This window comes from Mya arenaria, chromosome 1, assembly GCF_026914265.1.
Source record: "Mya arenaria isolate MELC-2E11 chromosome 1, ASM2691426v1".
Taxonomy (NCBI): Eukaryota; Metazoa; Mollusca; class Bivalvia; order Myida; family Myidae; genus Mya; species Mya arenaria.
In genome coordinates this window covers 45,217,668-45,234,758 of record NC_069122.1, presented here as the reverse complement: position 1 = coordinate 45,234,758, position 17,091 = coordinate 45,217,668, and the positions used below count along the sequence as shown (strand labels likewise).

At 41.1% G+C, this 17,091-nt stretch overlaps 1 protein-coding gene across 2 annotated transcripts in view; it reads left to right on the top strand.

Annotated features, from left to right (window-relative positions):
- Positions 1-17,091, top strand: part of LOC128238215 (integrin alpha-9-like) — a 57,871-nt gene that overhangs the window by 26,582 nt on the left and 14,198 nt on the right. For both annotated transcript variants that reach the window (XM_052953893.1, XM_052953900.1), the window contains exons 9-16: positions 468-623; positions 1,074-1,179; positions 2,578-2,763; positions 3,454-3,627; positions 5,736-5,881; positions 6,341-6,484; positions 6,905-7,166; positions 8,435-8,576. In XM_052953893.1, coding sequence (XP_052809853.1) covers positions 468-623; positions 1,074-1,179; positions 2,578-2,763; positions 3,454-3,627; positions 5,736-5,881; positions 6,341-6,484; positions 6,905-7,166; positions 8,435-8,576 — 1,316 coding nt within the window. The remainder of the gene's footprint in view (positions 1-467; positions 624-1,073; positions 1,180-2,577; positions 2,764-3,453; positions 3,628-5,735; positions 5,882-6,340; positions 6,485-6,904; positions 7,167-8,434; positions 8,577-17,091) is intronic.

Genomic DNA, 17,091 nt, shown 5'->3' with positions numbered 1-17,091 from the left:
TGTATCATTATACAAGAGACATCGGGGGATCTACTTCTTTTATATTTTTTGGAACCATATGGGGCTAATAAAAGCATTTGATATAAATAAATAAATAAATAAAAAACATGTAAATGAATAAAATAAATAAATAAATAAATAAATAAATAAATAAATAAATAAATAAATAAATAAATAAATAAATAAATAAATAAATCAATCAATCAATCAATCAATCAATCAATCAATCAATCAATCAATAATCAATCAATCAATAAGCTTGATATATACATATAAATACGGCACGTACCGGCCGTTGCATTTGAATAGATTATACTCATTATAAATACCAATACTAAGTGCGCTCAACTTGGTGCTATAGTATAACATGTTTTAATCGGCTGGATTACCATTTTATAGTGTTTCCTCAGTAGAGTTAGCGGAACAGCTTTCTGAATATCCTAAAAAAAAATTTGCCTTCTTTTCAGCTGCCTATGAACGTGTATTTTGGGGCGGTACTGTGTTCCGTGGACGTTAATGCCGACGGAACTGACGACCTCCTCGTTGGAGCGCCCATGTACGCTACCGGAAGCGAAGCGCACGAGGCGGGAACTGTTCTCGTGTACCTCGGTATGACCAACTATGTAAGTGAATTGCCATTTATAATATCAGCAGTAGTAGTAGTAGGAGCAGCGGAAGTAGAAGTAGTAGTATTATTAGTAGTTGTTGTTGTAGAAGAAGTAGCAGTAGCAGTTACAGCAGCAGGACCACCACCACGCATAAGCAGCAGTAGTTGTAGGTAGAAGAAGTTGAAGTAGCAGAAGCTGGAGCTGCAGCAGCAGAAGCAATGACAACTGTAGCAGTAACAGTGGCATAAGGAGTGCCAGTGGCGGTGTTGTTGTTGTTGTTGTTGTTGGAAGTGGTGGTGGTGGTGGCGGTGGTGGTGGTGGTATATATATCGTCATCTACTTGCTGAGGGGAGCTAAATGTAGATGTAGTCATCATATCGTCACATATCAAAGTTATTCCCCTTTCTTCACAATAAATCGCTTCATAGATAGTATAGTCATGACGGGTTAATGTGCATTCTACAGATGTTCGAGCCAACACGGAAGCCGTTATTCGGAAGTGGAAATGCAGGCGCAAGGTTTGGGAGCGCTATGGCCGCCCTAGGTGATATAAACAAGGATGGATATAACGGTACGCAGTTTGTCAGATTTTACTCATGTCAGACCTTAAAAATCTTTAAAAACGATACTAAAGCAGATTTCAATATTCAACTAAATGAAATCATACGGTCATACATCATTGACTTCATTCACTGTATTGGTCAGTTGTTAATCCGATTAGCTACATCGTTCTTTGAGCCAATTAAGATCATTATTGAATACCAACCCTGGCCCCAATATCATTAACTGAATTAAGAGCATGTAGCACTATATGTATTTTTTACTGTGTTTAAAGCTTTTTTCTCATATAATATTATGATATAAACCAAGCAAAAATTATTTTAGGGCAAAAATGTACTCGATGATTGCTCATAATGAATCTGTTTTACTCAACAACATTTAAACATTTACAAAAAAAAGATTGAAAGCTTGTAATTAGTTTTTGTTTTCTAATTTTACATGTAGAACATTTTCTTGATATCTCTTGATGGCAAAATTCTTTCGAAGTCAAGGAGTTCTTTTATTATTATAACGATCAACAAAGCTCCGGGTAAGCACGAAAAACGATCAATCAAGCTCAGAGAAGGCATGAGAAACGATCAACAAAGCTCTGGGTAAGCACGAAAAACGACCAATCAAGCTCAGAGAAGGCAAGAGAAACATTCTGTTGACGTCAACAGTAGACACTGAAATAATTAGCAAACATCGACGTGATTATTGTTCACAGTTTGTTTAAATGGAAATGTCAAGCGGAAGGTCAAGAACACTTATAAAACTAAGGCATATGATCGTATTACTTTCGAAATGATATAGACAATGTGGAACTCTGTTCCCATTATATAAATAAAGGACTCGTTAAACCGCCATCTGATCATTACAAGCAGTTGCATTGATATTAATTTGTTAATCAGTATTGGATGACCTATCGTAAAAAGTGATGACCAAATAAAAGAATAAATTAAACCAATATTCTGGCCACAAAGGTGTCAGTTTTACCTAGCCGAAATATGTAGCTTTGTGTAGAAGCCCGGTCAACCCCATTTATGCCCTGTCTGGACCAGCACTTTTACCCCAAGGAAAAATATGGTTACCTATGCACCAGTCAATTGTAACCACGCCCCCAAGTCCGGGGAACTGCGGGGACTTTGACTTTCGGTCCAGCCAACCCCGTCTGTGCGGGGACGAACAGATGGTAAAATCCCCGCCAAATGCCCCCGCACCCCAGGGACCCTAGGTAAGGCCCATTCCCCGCTATATTTAAAGCGAAGACAAAACCACCGCATTCACCAGGCACTGCGGGGCCACCTGATAGGTAAAAACACGGCCCATTTCCCCGGCTATACTGGACCTGGAGGGGGGGGGGCGTGGTAACAATTGACTGGTGCACTAGCAGAATGCTTCTTTAAAATCTTAACATTTCCCCCCGCAGATGTTGTCATTGGCGCTCCCTACGAGGATGCTCTACAAGGCGCCATTTACGTGTATAACGGCTGTAAGACGGGACTCTGGCACCACTACAGTCAGCGACTTCCGGCCTCTGACGTCGCTTCCGGTCTCATGGCGTTCGGGGCCGCCTTTTCTAAGCCACGTGACATGGACGATGACGGTGTTAATGGTACGTCCAACGACTATCATATACATTTTATTTTACATAGAATGTTCTACTTTTAAATTACCATGAATATAAATAGGCCAATAATATAAATATATTATTTGTTTTACACACACTGTATTATTTTCGTAAAAAATCCTCATAGTTTGAATACATCTCATATAAATAATTAATGCAGAATAGACTTAAATACAAAACTAAAGCCTAATGAGTTCGGTGAAATGTTTCGACACAATACAAACGTTACTGATAGTGACACTGGTATTCATAATCAAAACATATATTAGTACATTTAAAACAAACGTAAGTGATGAATGATACATGTTTAACAACTTACTAATTAACGCATTTATGGAAAATATTTATTACTGATGACAAGATTGTTACCGTGTAATAAATAGCTAAAACGCAAAAATATTTAATGATTGGTGAGTGCTAAATGATTAACTGTGATCTACTATCGTCTCATAAGGTAGAAATACCGTGTTTTCTGCACCTTGTTTCATAATAAACTCGGTATCCTTCAAAAGAACCATTGTTTTCGACATTTATGCATCCTTTATATATATCAAAACAATTGTATTAATTGTGATAAATATTATTTAATAGTAAGAGCCCATCTTGATTTGAAACATGTACATGTAATTATGATATTGACATGCCAAAATGAAAGTCATTACCTTACGTTTTCAGACATCGCCGTTGGTGCCTATTTATCAGGCCACGCCTTCCTGTTTGCCGGCCGTCCCGTAATTAACGTCGACCTGACGTTAACGCCTTCTGTCAATATGATCGATACGTCCGCCAGTATGACGTTCAGTGTCGACGTCTGTTTACACTTCGACTACCCGTCTATGACGTTCATTAGTAAGTATCATGATCATATTAACATTTAGATTTCACAGTATAGTTTTTGTTTTTGTAGAAACCAAACCAGTTTTAGTTTTGTTTTTAAGAGTTTGAGGGGGTATAAACTTGTTTCGAAATTTTGCTTGAAGTAACAAATGGTGTTTTTTTAATTAAGCCGATACGTCTTAATTTCTTTAAAACATCGCTATACCGTAGATGGTCGTTTGCAGTTTCAACTAAATAGTGTTTCAACACCATCACTGATCACTGTCCGCCATGATACTTATGGCAAGTGAGCTAGTTTTTGGATGAAACGAACCTTTTTGGCCTTGAAAATTAGGTATTTTAACATCCGATTTTACGGAATGATGAACAAACAATACCGACTGCGATACAGTAGTTTTACGTAATACTAATTAATAAGCGTTATACGTATAACCTTCCAAAATATCAAAATTATATTGGGTTAACAGGCAGAGCGTCTGCTTTATCTGATTGAGCGACGTAAATGTGTATTTGAAACAGATTATGCAGATTATTTGATATCTCAGGTTTAAATATTGTAACTATGGCTCCGCCCGGTCAGGCAAAAAGCGCACTATGTATATATTCAAAACTGCGCTGGTAGTAAACGCCTTCTTATGGAGTTGCCAATATTGAGACTAGAACTCCACCCCGGCAGGTCAAATAAATAAGACATTATTAATGCAAACTTATGAAATTGACACAATAATCATCATCGGTGGGAATAGCTCAGTGGTTAGGGTCTCGGATCTCAGGCCCAAGGGTCAGGGGTTCGAGGCCCCACCCTGAGTATGTTCTCGATGATTAGTACTGGTGTATCACCCAGGAATAGGTAACGGTTCTTAACCTGCACGTACATAACGAGATTTTAAACTGTATATATATGCCAGGTCGCAATGTTTCCCCTCACGTTCATTGTTATACAGGCACTTGCGACTGGATTCTTAACCTTACCTCTTTTGTTGAAACCTTTCTTATTTGTTTTTGTTTTCGGAATGTTTTTTGTCTTTTGATTCTTATAAAATAGGTCATGCACGTTATATCAATCTTTTTTTTGCGTGTGTCGCCTTTTTTTTTTTAAAGATGCACTCTTCTTCCAAATAACAAGTTCCACAAACAATACGATCGATTTTATATGTTTTTATTTACCGAAAAGGATAATTACTTATTGAAAACAATGTTTTTGCGAAAGAGTACGTGTATATTTTGAAGGAAACGTGCATAAAACACGGAATTTCTACCATATGATACGATAGCTGATCACTGTAAATAATTAAGGACCCTAGAGTCATTCCATGTTTGCGCTTTGCTGACATTCAGTTCAAGGTTACAATCTTGTTATCAGTAAATAATAGTAATACGAGTATCATTTTAAACATTGTGGCATATTGGCAGGACAGGCAAAAGAACCAAAAATGCGCTGACGTTTGATTTTGAAATGAGATTGGGCGAAAACTTCAAAACAGTGAAAAATGTCAAAGGGATACTTTCACTGTTTGATTTTCAATTATCTGATTAATCTCTATAAACCACCAGTGAGCATGATCACAGAGATTTGATCGGAACAAAATAACAATGAATTAGTGCAGTAATTCATAGTTATTTATTGCTAGATAGTTTATAGGAGTGACTACTTTGATAAATATGAGGAAAAAAATAATATATTTTAGGTTAAATGTTACTAAATTTTGTACGGGTCAAATGACACCAAAGTGGGAGTTCAGTCCCATCTAATCACTGTAAGCATGATAAGCATATAATGATAAAAATAATCATAATAATAATAGAAAAAATAATAATAAATTTACTACTGCTACTGATACTGCTACTACTACTTATACTGATAATAAACATACGAATAATAAACTAACTACTACTACAACAACTACTACTGCTGCTACTGCTGCTGCCGCCGCCGCCGCCATCGCCGCCACCACCACCACAACCACCACCACCACCACCACCACCACCACTACCACTACCACTACTACTACTACTACAACTACTACTACTACTACTACTACTACTACTACTACTACTACTACTACTACTACTACTACTACTACTAATGATAATAACATTTTGTTTGTGTTTCATTCTAGACATTGATGTGAAGCTTAGCCTGGATACCTTCATGGCTGATTTCTCACGAGTGGCGTTCGAACAGACAGGTGAACGTACGCGGACCTTTCAGGTCAAAGTGTTTAGTGGCGATCGGAAATGCAGGACGAATGTTGCATTGGTCAAGGTAAGGAGAGTCGCATTGTTTTATTATATTTGTATTTGAGACTTTGTGAATTCTGGACCAATGTCCACAAACAGTTTCAAGTCTGAGTTTAATATAACTGAAACTTTGAAACTTTCTTTCTAGCTGAGCATTGATTATACATACTGCAGAATGTATTACGGGGTGAAATACACGGGGTTATGTCAATAGAATGGAATGAAAATGAGTTGTTTGTCCATTACTTATAACTTATCCCCCCCACTCATCCTGAGTCAGAAATCAGATTCATGGTTTTAAGCATGGGCCCTGGTTTAAAAAAAAGTTGTATTTTTTTAAATTGAATTGAGTATGTTTACAGCTCTATAATACTTCTTTTAGCCAATGAAAATTGATGAATGCATATGTGGCCTATCTTAAATTATATGTCTACCCTAAATGCTCTCCGTATGTCTGTTAACTAACAAAGCTACATTTTTTCAGACTACAGCGGATCTCGTGACGCCGGTTAGAATTCAGGCAGAGTATTCTGTGGCGAACTTCGCGTCAGCGAGCGGGCATACACCTTCGGTTAACAAGTTTAGTGGGGACAGTCCCGACAAAAACCTCCTCGTGGCTACAAAAGTGGTACGTTTAATCTCGTTGATATACTGATTTTTAGAATTAGAAAAGTAATGATATCTTCATGTTTGCAATTCGCATGGCAAATATTATAGCTGTAATTTCTGGACAAGTATAATTAAAAAAACCCGTATCCATTTATATATTTGGGGTGCTATTTCAAAAGCTGCCAAACACTTTGTTCTTCACATTTGTTTCTCGATTGTTCTTAAACAAACTTATTAATTACATAATGTAATACTTCTGGATATTGATAGCATTAAAATTACATTTTTCCTCCATTAAAATAAATGATAAACACAACGGGAAATACATCCATATCACGATTTCAACTAATTTCTCGTTTGCTGGACGTTTTTTTTTCGACGTCACTGACGAGTTAGAGCAAAGGGTTTCGATTGTTAACACTTTAAATGTATTTTGAAGCTTGAATTCAAGAAAAACTGCCCAAACAACAAATGCGACACAGATCTAAAACTCAGCGCTGAGGCAATATACGTTCAGCACGATGACGGCTCGTTCATTATCGGAGTATCTGACCTTGAACTTGATATCACCATCAGCAAGACGGGCCACCCCAGCTACGGGTCAAACCTGTTTGTAGCTTTCCCGAAGTCACTTCAGTACCAGGGTGTGAAACAAGTGAACGGGGATACTGAGGTTCTCTGTGGATTTGTCGAACTTATAGGTAAGTTGATGTCAAGTTTAGTATTTATTAAAACAAATATTTCGAAGGGCTTAATATATGCTGCTGGTCTTTACTGGAACGGTCACCTTTGGGGAAGGGGAGTTAGTTTTTTGACGACGTCATCGGGTAATTCATCCATTGGCGTCAGACCCAGTAAATATAATAGCATGTAAGGTTGTGGGTCATAGTACACAGACAAAATGTAACCAAGGTTTTGCATCAGTCAATTGTAACCACGCCCCCCGGTGGTATACCGGGGATAGCCGGGGAAATGGGTCGTGATTTTACCTTCCAGGTGGCCCTGCAGTGCCGGGTGACTGCGGTGGTTTTGTCTTCACGCCAAATATAGCGGGAAATTGTCTAGGGTCCCTTGAGTGGCTGGATCGAAAGTTAAAGTCTCCGCTATTCCCCGGACCTGGGGGGGGGGGGGGGGGGGGGGGGCATGTATACAAATGACTGGTGCATTAGAGTTACTCTGGATCTATTAGTACTAGAGCACCAGTGTATATCACTGTCAAATAAGACCCGCTTTCTACGTCCCTCCCGGAATATTTTTGATAGTGCTGGGCGGGAAATCGAATCTACGACCCCTAGATTGACAGTCAATTGTTTTATCACTAGACACGGATCCAAACGACGTTACATTCATCATTATAAATGTGTTCTTATTCTCGTAATAAAAAAGTGATTGTTTGTTTATATCTACCCGTGAAGGCGTTACGTTTAAACGTTTAAGATAATAAACTTTACGTGTTTGTTAAGAACCTCGTACATCGACTCGTATTATACCATTTCTTCCCCAATGATACAACAACGGTTCAAATCTTTTGGAGCTCTATCGAATCTCGTAGATAATCACACATAAGATTGTCGTATTTTGCACGACTATACGTATTACTATAATTTCTTATCTGATTAAATAGTATCAATAAATTAAAATCGGACAGACGAGCCCATCGAGATGTAAATTCTAAATGATCTCGATTTCCAATATATGTATTAATAGCGATTCGATACTTTGGAATCCCATCTACATATCTGATTTTTTTTTACTTCATCGCTGTTTACGATGGAGCGTAAGTTGGCCTTTGATTGGCTGAAGGAATGGTTACCAAAAGAAAAACTTCTTCGCCTCGTGACAGCATGTCCATTAGGATATGATGATCATATTGTTGTTTTTGACAGCTCGTCCAGTACGAAGGCTCGTGTTTAAGTTAACGTTTATCTTTGAGCCCCTCCTTTATCCCGTGTCACTTTTGCTTAAACAGATGGCGCCGGAAGTGGAGGCAACGATGACACAGACTCCTTGGAGTACCTGCAGCGGCAGCTCGTACCGGAAATGGATGCAGAGAAAGAACACATGCTAGGCTGTTCATTTGGGAACCCAATGGCCAACGATACCGGGGTCAGGTAAGACTATGGGAATAGTACATCTACATGTATGTGTACATTACTTATTAAGTAAATGCACCGTGTTGGCATTCAAAGTTATGCCTGTTTGAACAATATAGCTACTTTCCCGTTGAATAAAAGAATTCGTTACAAAAATCAGACTGGCCCACTCAGATAACTATTTCAGGTTCGAAATGACTTAGATTGGCCAATCGTTATTAATGCTTTTGACCTCGGTTGTTCGACTAGGGCGTAGATTGGCCCACCATTATCATTCGTTTGGTTGTTTTAGGTGCTACTTGGGCGTAGATTGGCCCACCATCATCATTGGCTTGGTTGTTTTAGGTTCTACAAGGGCGTAGATTGGCCCACCATTATCTTTTTTTTTTTGGTTCTACTAGGGCGTAGATTGGCTCACCATTATCATTGGCTTGGTTGTTTTGTCTTCTACTAGAGCAGAGATTGGCCCACCATTATCATTGGTTTGGTTGTTTCTGGTTCAACTAGGGCGTAGATTCCCCCCCCCCCCCCCAGTATCATTGGTTGGTTGTCCCGGATTCCACCAGGTAGGGCGTAGATTGGCCAACCATTATCATTGGTTTGGTTGTTTTGGGTTCAACTAGGGAGTAGATTGGCTCACCATTATCATTGGTCTAGTTGTTTTGAGTTCAACTAGGGCGTAAATAGGCTCACCAGTATCATTGGTTTGGTTGTTTTGGGTTCAACTAGGGAGTAGATTGGCTCACCAGTATCATTGGTTTGGTTGTTTTGGGTTCAACCTGGGCGTAGATTGGCTCACCAGTATCATTGGTTTGGTTATTTTGGGTTCAACTAGGGAGTAGATTGGCTCACCAGTATCATTGGTCTAGTTGTTTTGAGTTCAACTAGGGCGTAGATAGGCTCACCAGTATCATTGGTTTGGTTGTTTTGGGTTCAACTAGGGAGAAGATTTGCTCACCAGTATCATTGGTTTGGTTGTTTTGAGTTCAACTAGGGCGTAGATAGGCTCACCAGTATCATTGGTTTGGTTGTTTTGGGTTCAACTAGGGCGTAGATAGGCTCACCAGTATCATTGGTCTAGTTGTTTTGAGTTCAACTAGGGCGTAGATAGGCTCACCAGTATCATTGGTTTGGTTGTTTTGGGTTCAACTAGGGAGTAGATTGGCTCGCCAGTATCATTGGTTTGGTTGTTTTGAGTTCAACTAGGGCGTAGATTGGCTCACCAGTATCATTGGTTTGGTTGTTTTGGGTTCAACTAGGGCGTAGATAGGCTCACCAGTATCATTGGTCTAGTTGTTTTGAGTTCAACTAGGGCGTAGATTGGCTCACCAGTATCATTGGTTTGGTTGTTTTGGGTTCAACTAGGGAGTAGATAGGCTCACCAGTATCATTGGTTTGGTTGTTTTGAGTTCAACTAGGGCGTAGATAGGCTCACCAGTATCATTGGTTTGGTTGTTTTGGGTTCAACTAGGGCGTAGATAGGCTCACCAGTATCATTGGTTTGGTTGTTTTGGGTTCAACTAGGGCGTAGATTGGCTCACCAGTATCATTTGTTTGGTTGTTTTGGGTTCAACTAGGGAGTAGATTGGCTCACCAGTATCATTGGTTTGGTTGTTTTGGGTTCAACCTGGGAGTAGATTGGCTCACCAGTATCATTGGTTTGGTTGTTTTGGGTTCAACTAGGGAGTAGATTGGCTCACCAGTATCATTGGTCTAGTTGTTTTGAGTTCAACTAGGGCGTAGATAGGCTCACCAGTATCATTGGTTTGTTGTTTTGGTTCAACTAGGGAGTAGATTGGCTCACCAGTATCATTGGTTTGGTTGTTTTGAGTTCAACTAGGGCGTAGATAGGCTCACCAGTATCATTGGTTTGGTTGTTTTGGGTTCAACTAGGGAGTAGATTGGCTCACCAGTATCATTGGTCTAGTTGTTTTGAGTTCAACTAGGGCGTAGATAGGCTCACCAGTATCATTGGTTTGGTTGTTTTGGGTTCAAATAGGGAGTAGATTGGCTCACCAGTATCATTGGTTTGGTTGTTTTGAGTTCAACTAGGGCGTAGATAGGCTCACCAGTATCATTGGTTTGGTTGTTTTGGGTTCAACTAGGGAGGAGATTGGCTCACCAGTATCATTGGTCTAGTTGTTTTGAGTTCAACTAGGGAGTAGATAGGCTCACCAGTATCATTGGTTTGGTTGTTTTGAGTTCAACTAGGGAGTAGATTGGCTCACCAGTATCATTGGTTTAGTTGTTTTGAGTTCAACTAGGGCGTAGATTGGCTCACCAGTATCATTGGTTTGGTTGTTTTGGGTTCAACTAGGGCGTAGATAGGCTCACCAGTATCATTGGTTTGGTTGTTTTGGGTTCAACTAGGGAGTAGATAGGCTCACCAGTATCATTGGTTTGGTTGTTTTGAGTTCAACTAGGGCGTAGATAGGCTCACCAGTATCATTGGTTTGGTTGTTTTGGGTTTAACTAGGGCGTAGATAGGCTCACCAGTATCATTGGTTTGGTTGTTTTGGGTTCAACTAGGGCGTAGATTGGCTCACCAGTATCATTTGTTTGGTTGTTTTGGGTTCAACTAGGGAGTAGATTGGCTCACCAGTATCATTGGTTTGGTTGTTTTGGGTTCAACCTGGGCGTAGATTGGCTCACCAGTATCATTGGTTTGGTTGTTTTGGGTTCAACTAGGGCGTAGATTGGCTCACCAGTATCATTGGTTTGGTTGTTTTGAGCTCAACTAGGGCGTAGATAGGCTCACCAGTATCATTGGTTTGGTTGTTTTGGGTTCAACTAGGGCGTAGATTGGCTCACCAGTATCATTGGTTTGGTTGTTTTGGGTTCAACTAGGGCGTAGATTGGCTCACCAGTATCATTGGTTTGGTTGTTTTGGGTTCAACTAGGGAGTAGATAGGCTCACCAGTATCATTGGTTTGGTTGTTTTGAGTTCAACTAGGGCGTAGATAGGCTCACCAGTATCATTGGTTTGGTTGTTTTGGGTTCAACTAGGGCGTAGATAGGCTCACCAGTATCATTGGTTTGGTTGTTTTGGGTTCAACTAGGGCGTAGATTGGCTCACCAGTATCATTGGTTTGGTTGTTTTGCGTTCAACTACGGAGTAGATTGGCTCACCAGTATCATTGGTTTGGTTGTTTTGGGTTCAACCTGGGCGTAGATTGGCTCACCAGTATCATTGGTTTGGTTGTTTTGGGTTCAACTAGGGAGTAGATTGGCTCACCAGTATCATTGGTTTGGTTGTTTTGGGTACAACTATGGAGTAGATTGGCTCACCAGTATCATTGGTCTAGTTGTTTTGAGTTCAACTAGGGCGTAGATAGGCTCACCAGTATCATTGGTTTGGTTGTTTTGGGTTCAACTAGGGCGTAGATAGGCTCACCAGTATCATTGGTTTGGTTGTTTTGAGTTCAACTAGGGCGTAGATTGGTTCACCAGTATCATTGGTTTGGTTGTTTTGGGTTCAACTAGGGAGTAGATTGGCTCACCAGTATCATTGGTCTAGTTGTTTTGAGTTCAACTAGGGCGTAGATAGGCTCACCAGTATCATTGGTTTGGTTGTTTTGGGTTCAACTAGGGAGTAGATAGGCTCACCAGTATCATTGGTTTGGTAGTTTTGGGTTCAACTAGGGAGTAGATTGGCTCACCAGTATCATTGGTTCGGTTGTTTTGGGTTCAACTAGGGAGTAGATTGGCTCACCAGTATCATTGGTCTAGTTGTTTTGAGTTCAACTAGGGAGTAGATAGGCTCACCAGTATCATTGGTTTGGTTGTTTTGGGTTCAACTAGGGAGTAGATAGGCTCACCAGTATCATTGGTTTGGTTGTTTTGAGTTCAACTAGGGTCTAGATTGGCTCACCAGTATCATTGGTCTAGTTGTTTTGAGTTCAACTAGGGCGTAGATAGGCTCACCAGTATCCTTGGTTTGGTTGTTTTGGGTTCAACTAGGGAGTAGATTGGCTCACCAGTATCATTGGTTTGGTTGTTTTGAGTTCAACTAGGGAGTAGATTGGCTCACCAGTATCATTGGTTTGGTTGTTTTGAGTTCAACTAGGGCGTAGATAGGCTCACCAGTATCATTGGTTTGGTTGTTTTGGGTTCAACTAGGGAGTACATTGGCTCACCAGTATCATTGGTCTAGTTGTTTTGAGTTCAACTAGGGCGTAGATAGGCTCACCAGTATCATTGGTTTGGTTGTTTTGGGTTCAACTAGGGAGTAGATTGGCTCACCAGCATCATTGGTCTAGTTGTTTTGAGTTCGACTAGGGCGTAGATAGGCTCACCAGTATCATTGGTTTGGTTGTTTTGGGTTCAACTAGGGAGAAGATTGGCTCACCAGTATCATTGGTTTGGTTGTTTTGAGTTCAACTAGGGCGTAGATAGGCTCACCAGTATCATTGGTTTGGTTGTTTTGGGTTCAACCTGTGCGTAGATAGGCTCACCAGTATCATTGGTTTGGTTGTTTTGGGTTCAACTAGGGAGTAGATTGGCTCACCAGTATCATTGGTCTAGTTGTTTTGAGTTCAACTACGGCATAGATAGGCTCACCAGTATCATTGGTTTGGTTGTTTTGGGTTCAACTAGGGCGTGGATAGGCTCACCAGTATCATTGGTTTGGTTGTTTTGGGTTCAACTAGGGAGTAGATAGGCTCACCAGTATCATTGGTTTGGTTGTTTTGGGTTCAACTAGGGAGTAGATTGGCTCACCAGTATCATTGGTTTGGTTGTTTTGGGTTCAACTAGGGCGTAGATAGGCTCACCAGTATCATTGGTTTGGTTGTTTTGGGTTCAACTAGGGAGTAGATAGGCTCACCAGTATCATTGGTTTGGTTGTTTTGGGTTCAACTAGGGAGTAGATAGGCTCACCAGTATCATTGGTTTGGTTGTTTTGGGTTCAACTAGGGCGTAGATAGGCTCACCAGTATCATTGGTTAGGTTGTTTTGGGTTCAACTAGGGCGTAGATAGGCTCACCAGTATCATTGGTTTGGTTGTTTTGGGTTCAACTAGGGAGTAGATTGGCTCACCAGTATCATTGGTCTAGTTGTTTTGGGTTCAACTATGGAGTAGATAGGCTCACCAGTATCATTGGTTTGGTTGTTTTGGGTTCAACTAGGGAGTAGATAGGCTCACCAGTATCATTGGTCTAGTTGTTTTGAGTTCAACTAGGGAGTAGATAGGCTCACCAGTATCATTGGTTTGGTTGTTTTGGGTTCAACTAGGGCGTAGATAGGCTCACCAGTATCATTGGTTTGGTTGTTTTGGGTTCAACTAGGGCATAGATTGCCTCACCAGTATCATTGGTTTGGTTGTTTTGAGTTCAACTAGGGCATAGATAGGCTCACCAGTAACATTAGTTTGGTTGTTTTGGGTTCAACTAGGGCGTAGATAGGCTCACCAGTATCATTGGTTTGGTTGTTTTGGGTTCAACTAGGGAGTAGATTGGCTCACCAGTATCATTGGTCTAGTTGTTTTGAGTTCAACTAGGGAGTAGACTGGCTCACCAGTATTATTGGTTTGGTTGTTTTGAGTTCAACTAGGGCGTAGATAGGCTCACCAGTATCATTGGTTTTGTTGTTTTGAGTTCAACTAGGGAGTAGATTGGCTCACCAGTATCATTGGTTTGGTTGTTTTGGGTTCAACTAGGGAGTAGATTGGCTCACCAGTATCATTGGTCTAGTTGTTTTGAGTTCAACTAGGGCGTAGATAGGCTCACCAGTATCATTGGTTTGGTTGTTTTGGGTTCAACTAGGGCGTAGATAGGCTCACCAGTATCATTGGTTTGGTTGTTTAGGGTTCAACTAGGGAGTAGATTGGCTCAACAGTATCATTGGTTTGGTTGTTTTGGGTTCAGCTAGGGAGTAGATTGGCTCACCAGTATCATTGGTTTGGTTGTTTTGAGTTCAACTAGGGCGTAGATAGGCCCATCATCATCATTGGTTTGGTTGTTTCTGGTTCTACTAGGGCCTAGATTGGCCCACCATTATCATTGGTTTGGTTGTTTTGGGTTCCACTAGGGCGTAGATTGGCCCACCATGATCATTGGTTGGTTGTCCCGGGTTCCACTAGGGCGTAGATTGGCCCACCATTATCATTGTTTTGGTTGTTTTGGGTTCTACTAGGGCCTAGATTGGCCCACCATTATCATTGGTTTGGTTGTTTTGGGTTCCACTAGGGTGTAGATTGGCCCAACATTATCTTTGGTTTGGTTGTTTTGGGTTCCACTAGGTCGAAGATTGGCCCACCATTATCATTGGTTTGGTTGTTTTGGGTTCCACTAGGGCGTAGATTTGCCCACCATTATCTTTGGTTTGGTTGTTTTGGGTTCCACTAGGTCTAAGAATGGCCCACCATTATCATTGGTTTGGTTGTTTTGGGTTCCACTAGGGTGTAGATTGGCCCACCATTATCTTTGGTTTGGTTGTTTTGGGTTCCACTAGGTCGAAGATTGGCCCACCATTATCATTGGTTTGGTTGTTTTGGGTTCCACTAGGGCCTAGATTGGCCCACCATTATCATTGGTTTGGTTGTTTTGGGTTCCACTAGGTCGAAGATTGGCCCACCATTATCATTGGTTTGGTTGTTTTGGGTTCCACTAGGGCGAAGATTGGCCCACCATTATCATTGGTTTGGTTGTTTTGGGTTCCACTAGGGCGAAGATTGGCCCACCATTATCATTGGTTTGGTTGCTTTGGGTTTCACTAGGGCGAAGATTGGCTCACCATTATCACTGGCTTGGTTGTTTTGGGTTCAACTAGGGCATAGATGGGCCCACCATTATCACTGGCTTGGTTGTTTTGGGTTCAACTAGAGCAGTGATTTGCCTACAATTATCATTGGCTTGGTTGTTTCTGGTTCTACTAGGGCGTAGATTTGCCCACCATTTTCATTGGTTTGATTGTTTTTGGTTCTACTAGGGCGTAGATTGGCCCACCATTATCATTGGTTTGGTTGTTTTGGGTTCCACTAGGGTGTAGATTGGCCCACCATTATCTTTGGTTTGGTTGTTTTGGGTTGCACTAGGTCGAAGATTGGCCCACCATTATCATTGGTTTGGTTGTTTTGGGTTCCACAAGGGCCTAGATTGGCCCACCATTATCTTTGGTTTGGTTGTTTTGGGTTCCACTAAGGTGTAGATTGGCCCACCATCATCATTGGTTTGGTTGTTTTGGGTTCCACTAGGTCGAAGATTGGCCCACCATTATCATTGGTTTGGTTGTTTTGGGTTCCACTAGGGCGAAGATTGGCCCACCATTATCATTGGTTTGGTTGTTTTGGGTTCCACTAGGGCGAAGATTGGCCCACCATTATCATTGGTTTGGTTGCTTTGGGTTCCACTAGGGCGAAGATTGGCCAACCATTATCATTGGTTTGGTTGTTTTGGGTTCCACTAGGTCGAAGATTGGCCCACCATTATCATTGGTTTGGGTGTTTTGAGTTCTACCAGGGCATATATTGGCCCACCATTATCATTGGTTTGGTTGTTTTGGGTTCTACTAGGGCGAAGATTGGCCCACCATTATCATTGGTTTGGTTGTTTTGGGTTCCGCTAGGGCGAAGATTGGCCCACCATTATCATTGGTTTGGTTGTTTTGGGTTCCACTAGGGCGAAGATTGGCCCACCATTATCATTGGTTTGGTTGTTTTGGGTTCCACTAGGGCGAAGATTGGCCCACCACTTTCATTAGTTTGGTTGTTTTGGGTTCCACTAGGGCGAAAATTGGCCCACCATTATCATTAGTTTGGTTGTTTTGGGTTCTACTAGGGCATATATTGGCCCACCATTATCATTGGTTTGGTTGTTTTGGGTTCTACTAGGGCGAAGATTGGCCCACCATTATCATTGGTTTGGGTGTTTTGAGTTCTACCAGGGCATATATTGGCCCACCATTATCATTGGTTTGGTTATTTTGGGTTCTACTAGGGCGAAGATTGGCCCACCATTATCATTGGTTTGGTTGTTTTGGGTTCCACTAGGGCGAAGATTGGCCCACCATTATCATTGGTTTGGTTGTTTTGGGTTCCACTAGGGCGAAGATTGGCCCACCATTATCATTGGTTTGGTTGTTTTGGGTTCCACTAGGGCGAAGATTGGCCCACCACTATCATTGGTTTGGTTGTTTTGGGTTCCACTAGGGCGAAAATTGGCCCACCATTATCATTAGTTTGGTTGTTTTGGGTTCTACTAGGGCATATATTGGCCCACCATTATCATTGGTTTGGTTGTTTTGGGTTCTACTAGGGCGAAGATTGGCCCACCATTATTATTGGTTTGGTTGTTTTGGGTTCCACAAGGGGGAAGATTGGCCCACCATTATCATTGGTTTGGTTGTTTTGGGTTGCACTAGGGCATATATTGGCCCACCATTATCATTGGTTTGGTTGTTTTGGGTTCCACTAGGGCGAAGATTGGCCCACCATTATCATTGGTTTGGTTGTTTTGGGTTCTACTAGGTCATATATTGGCCCACCATTATCATTGCTTTGGTTGTTTTGGGTTCTACTAGGTCATATATTGGCCCA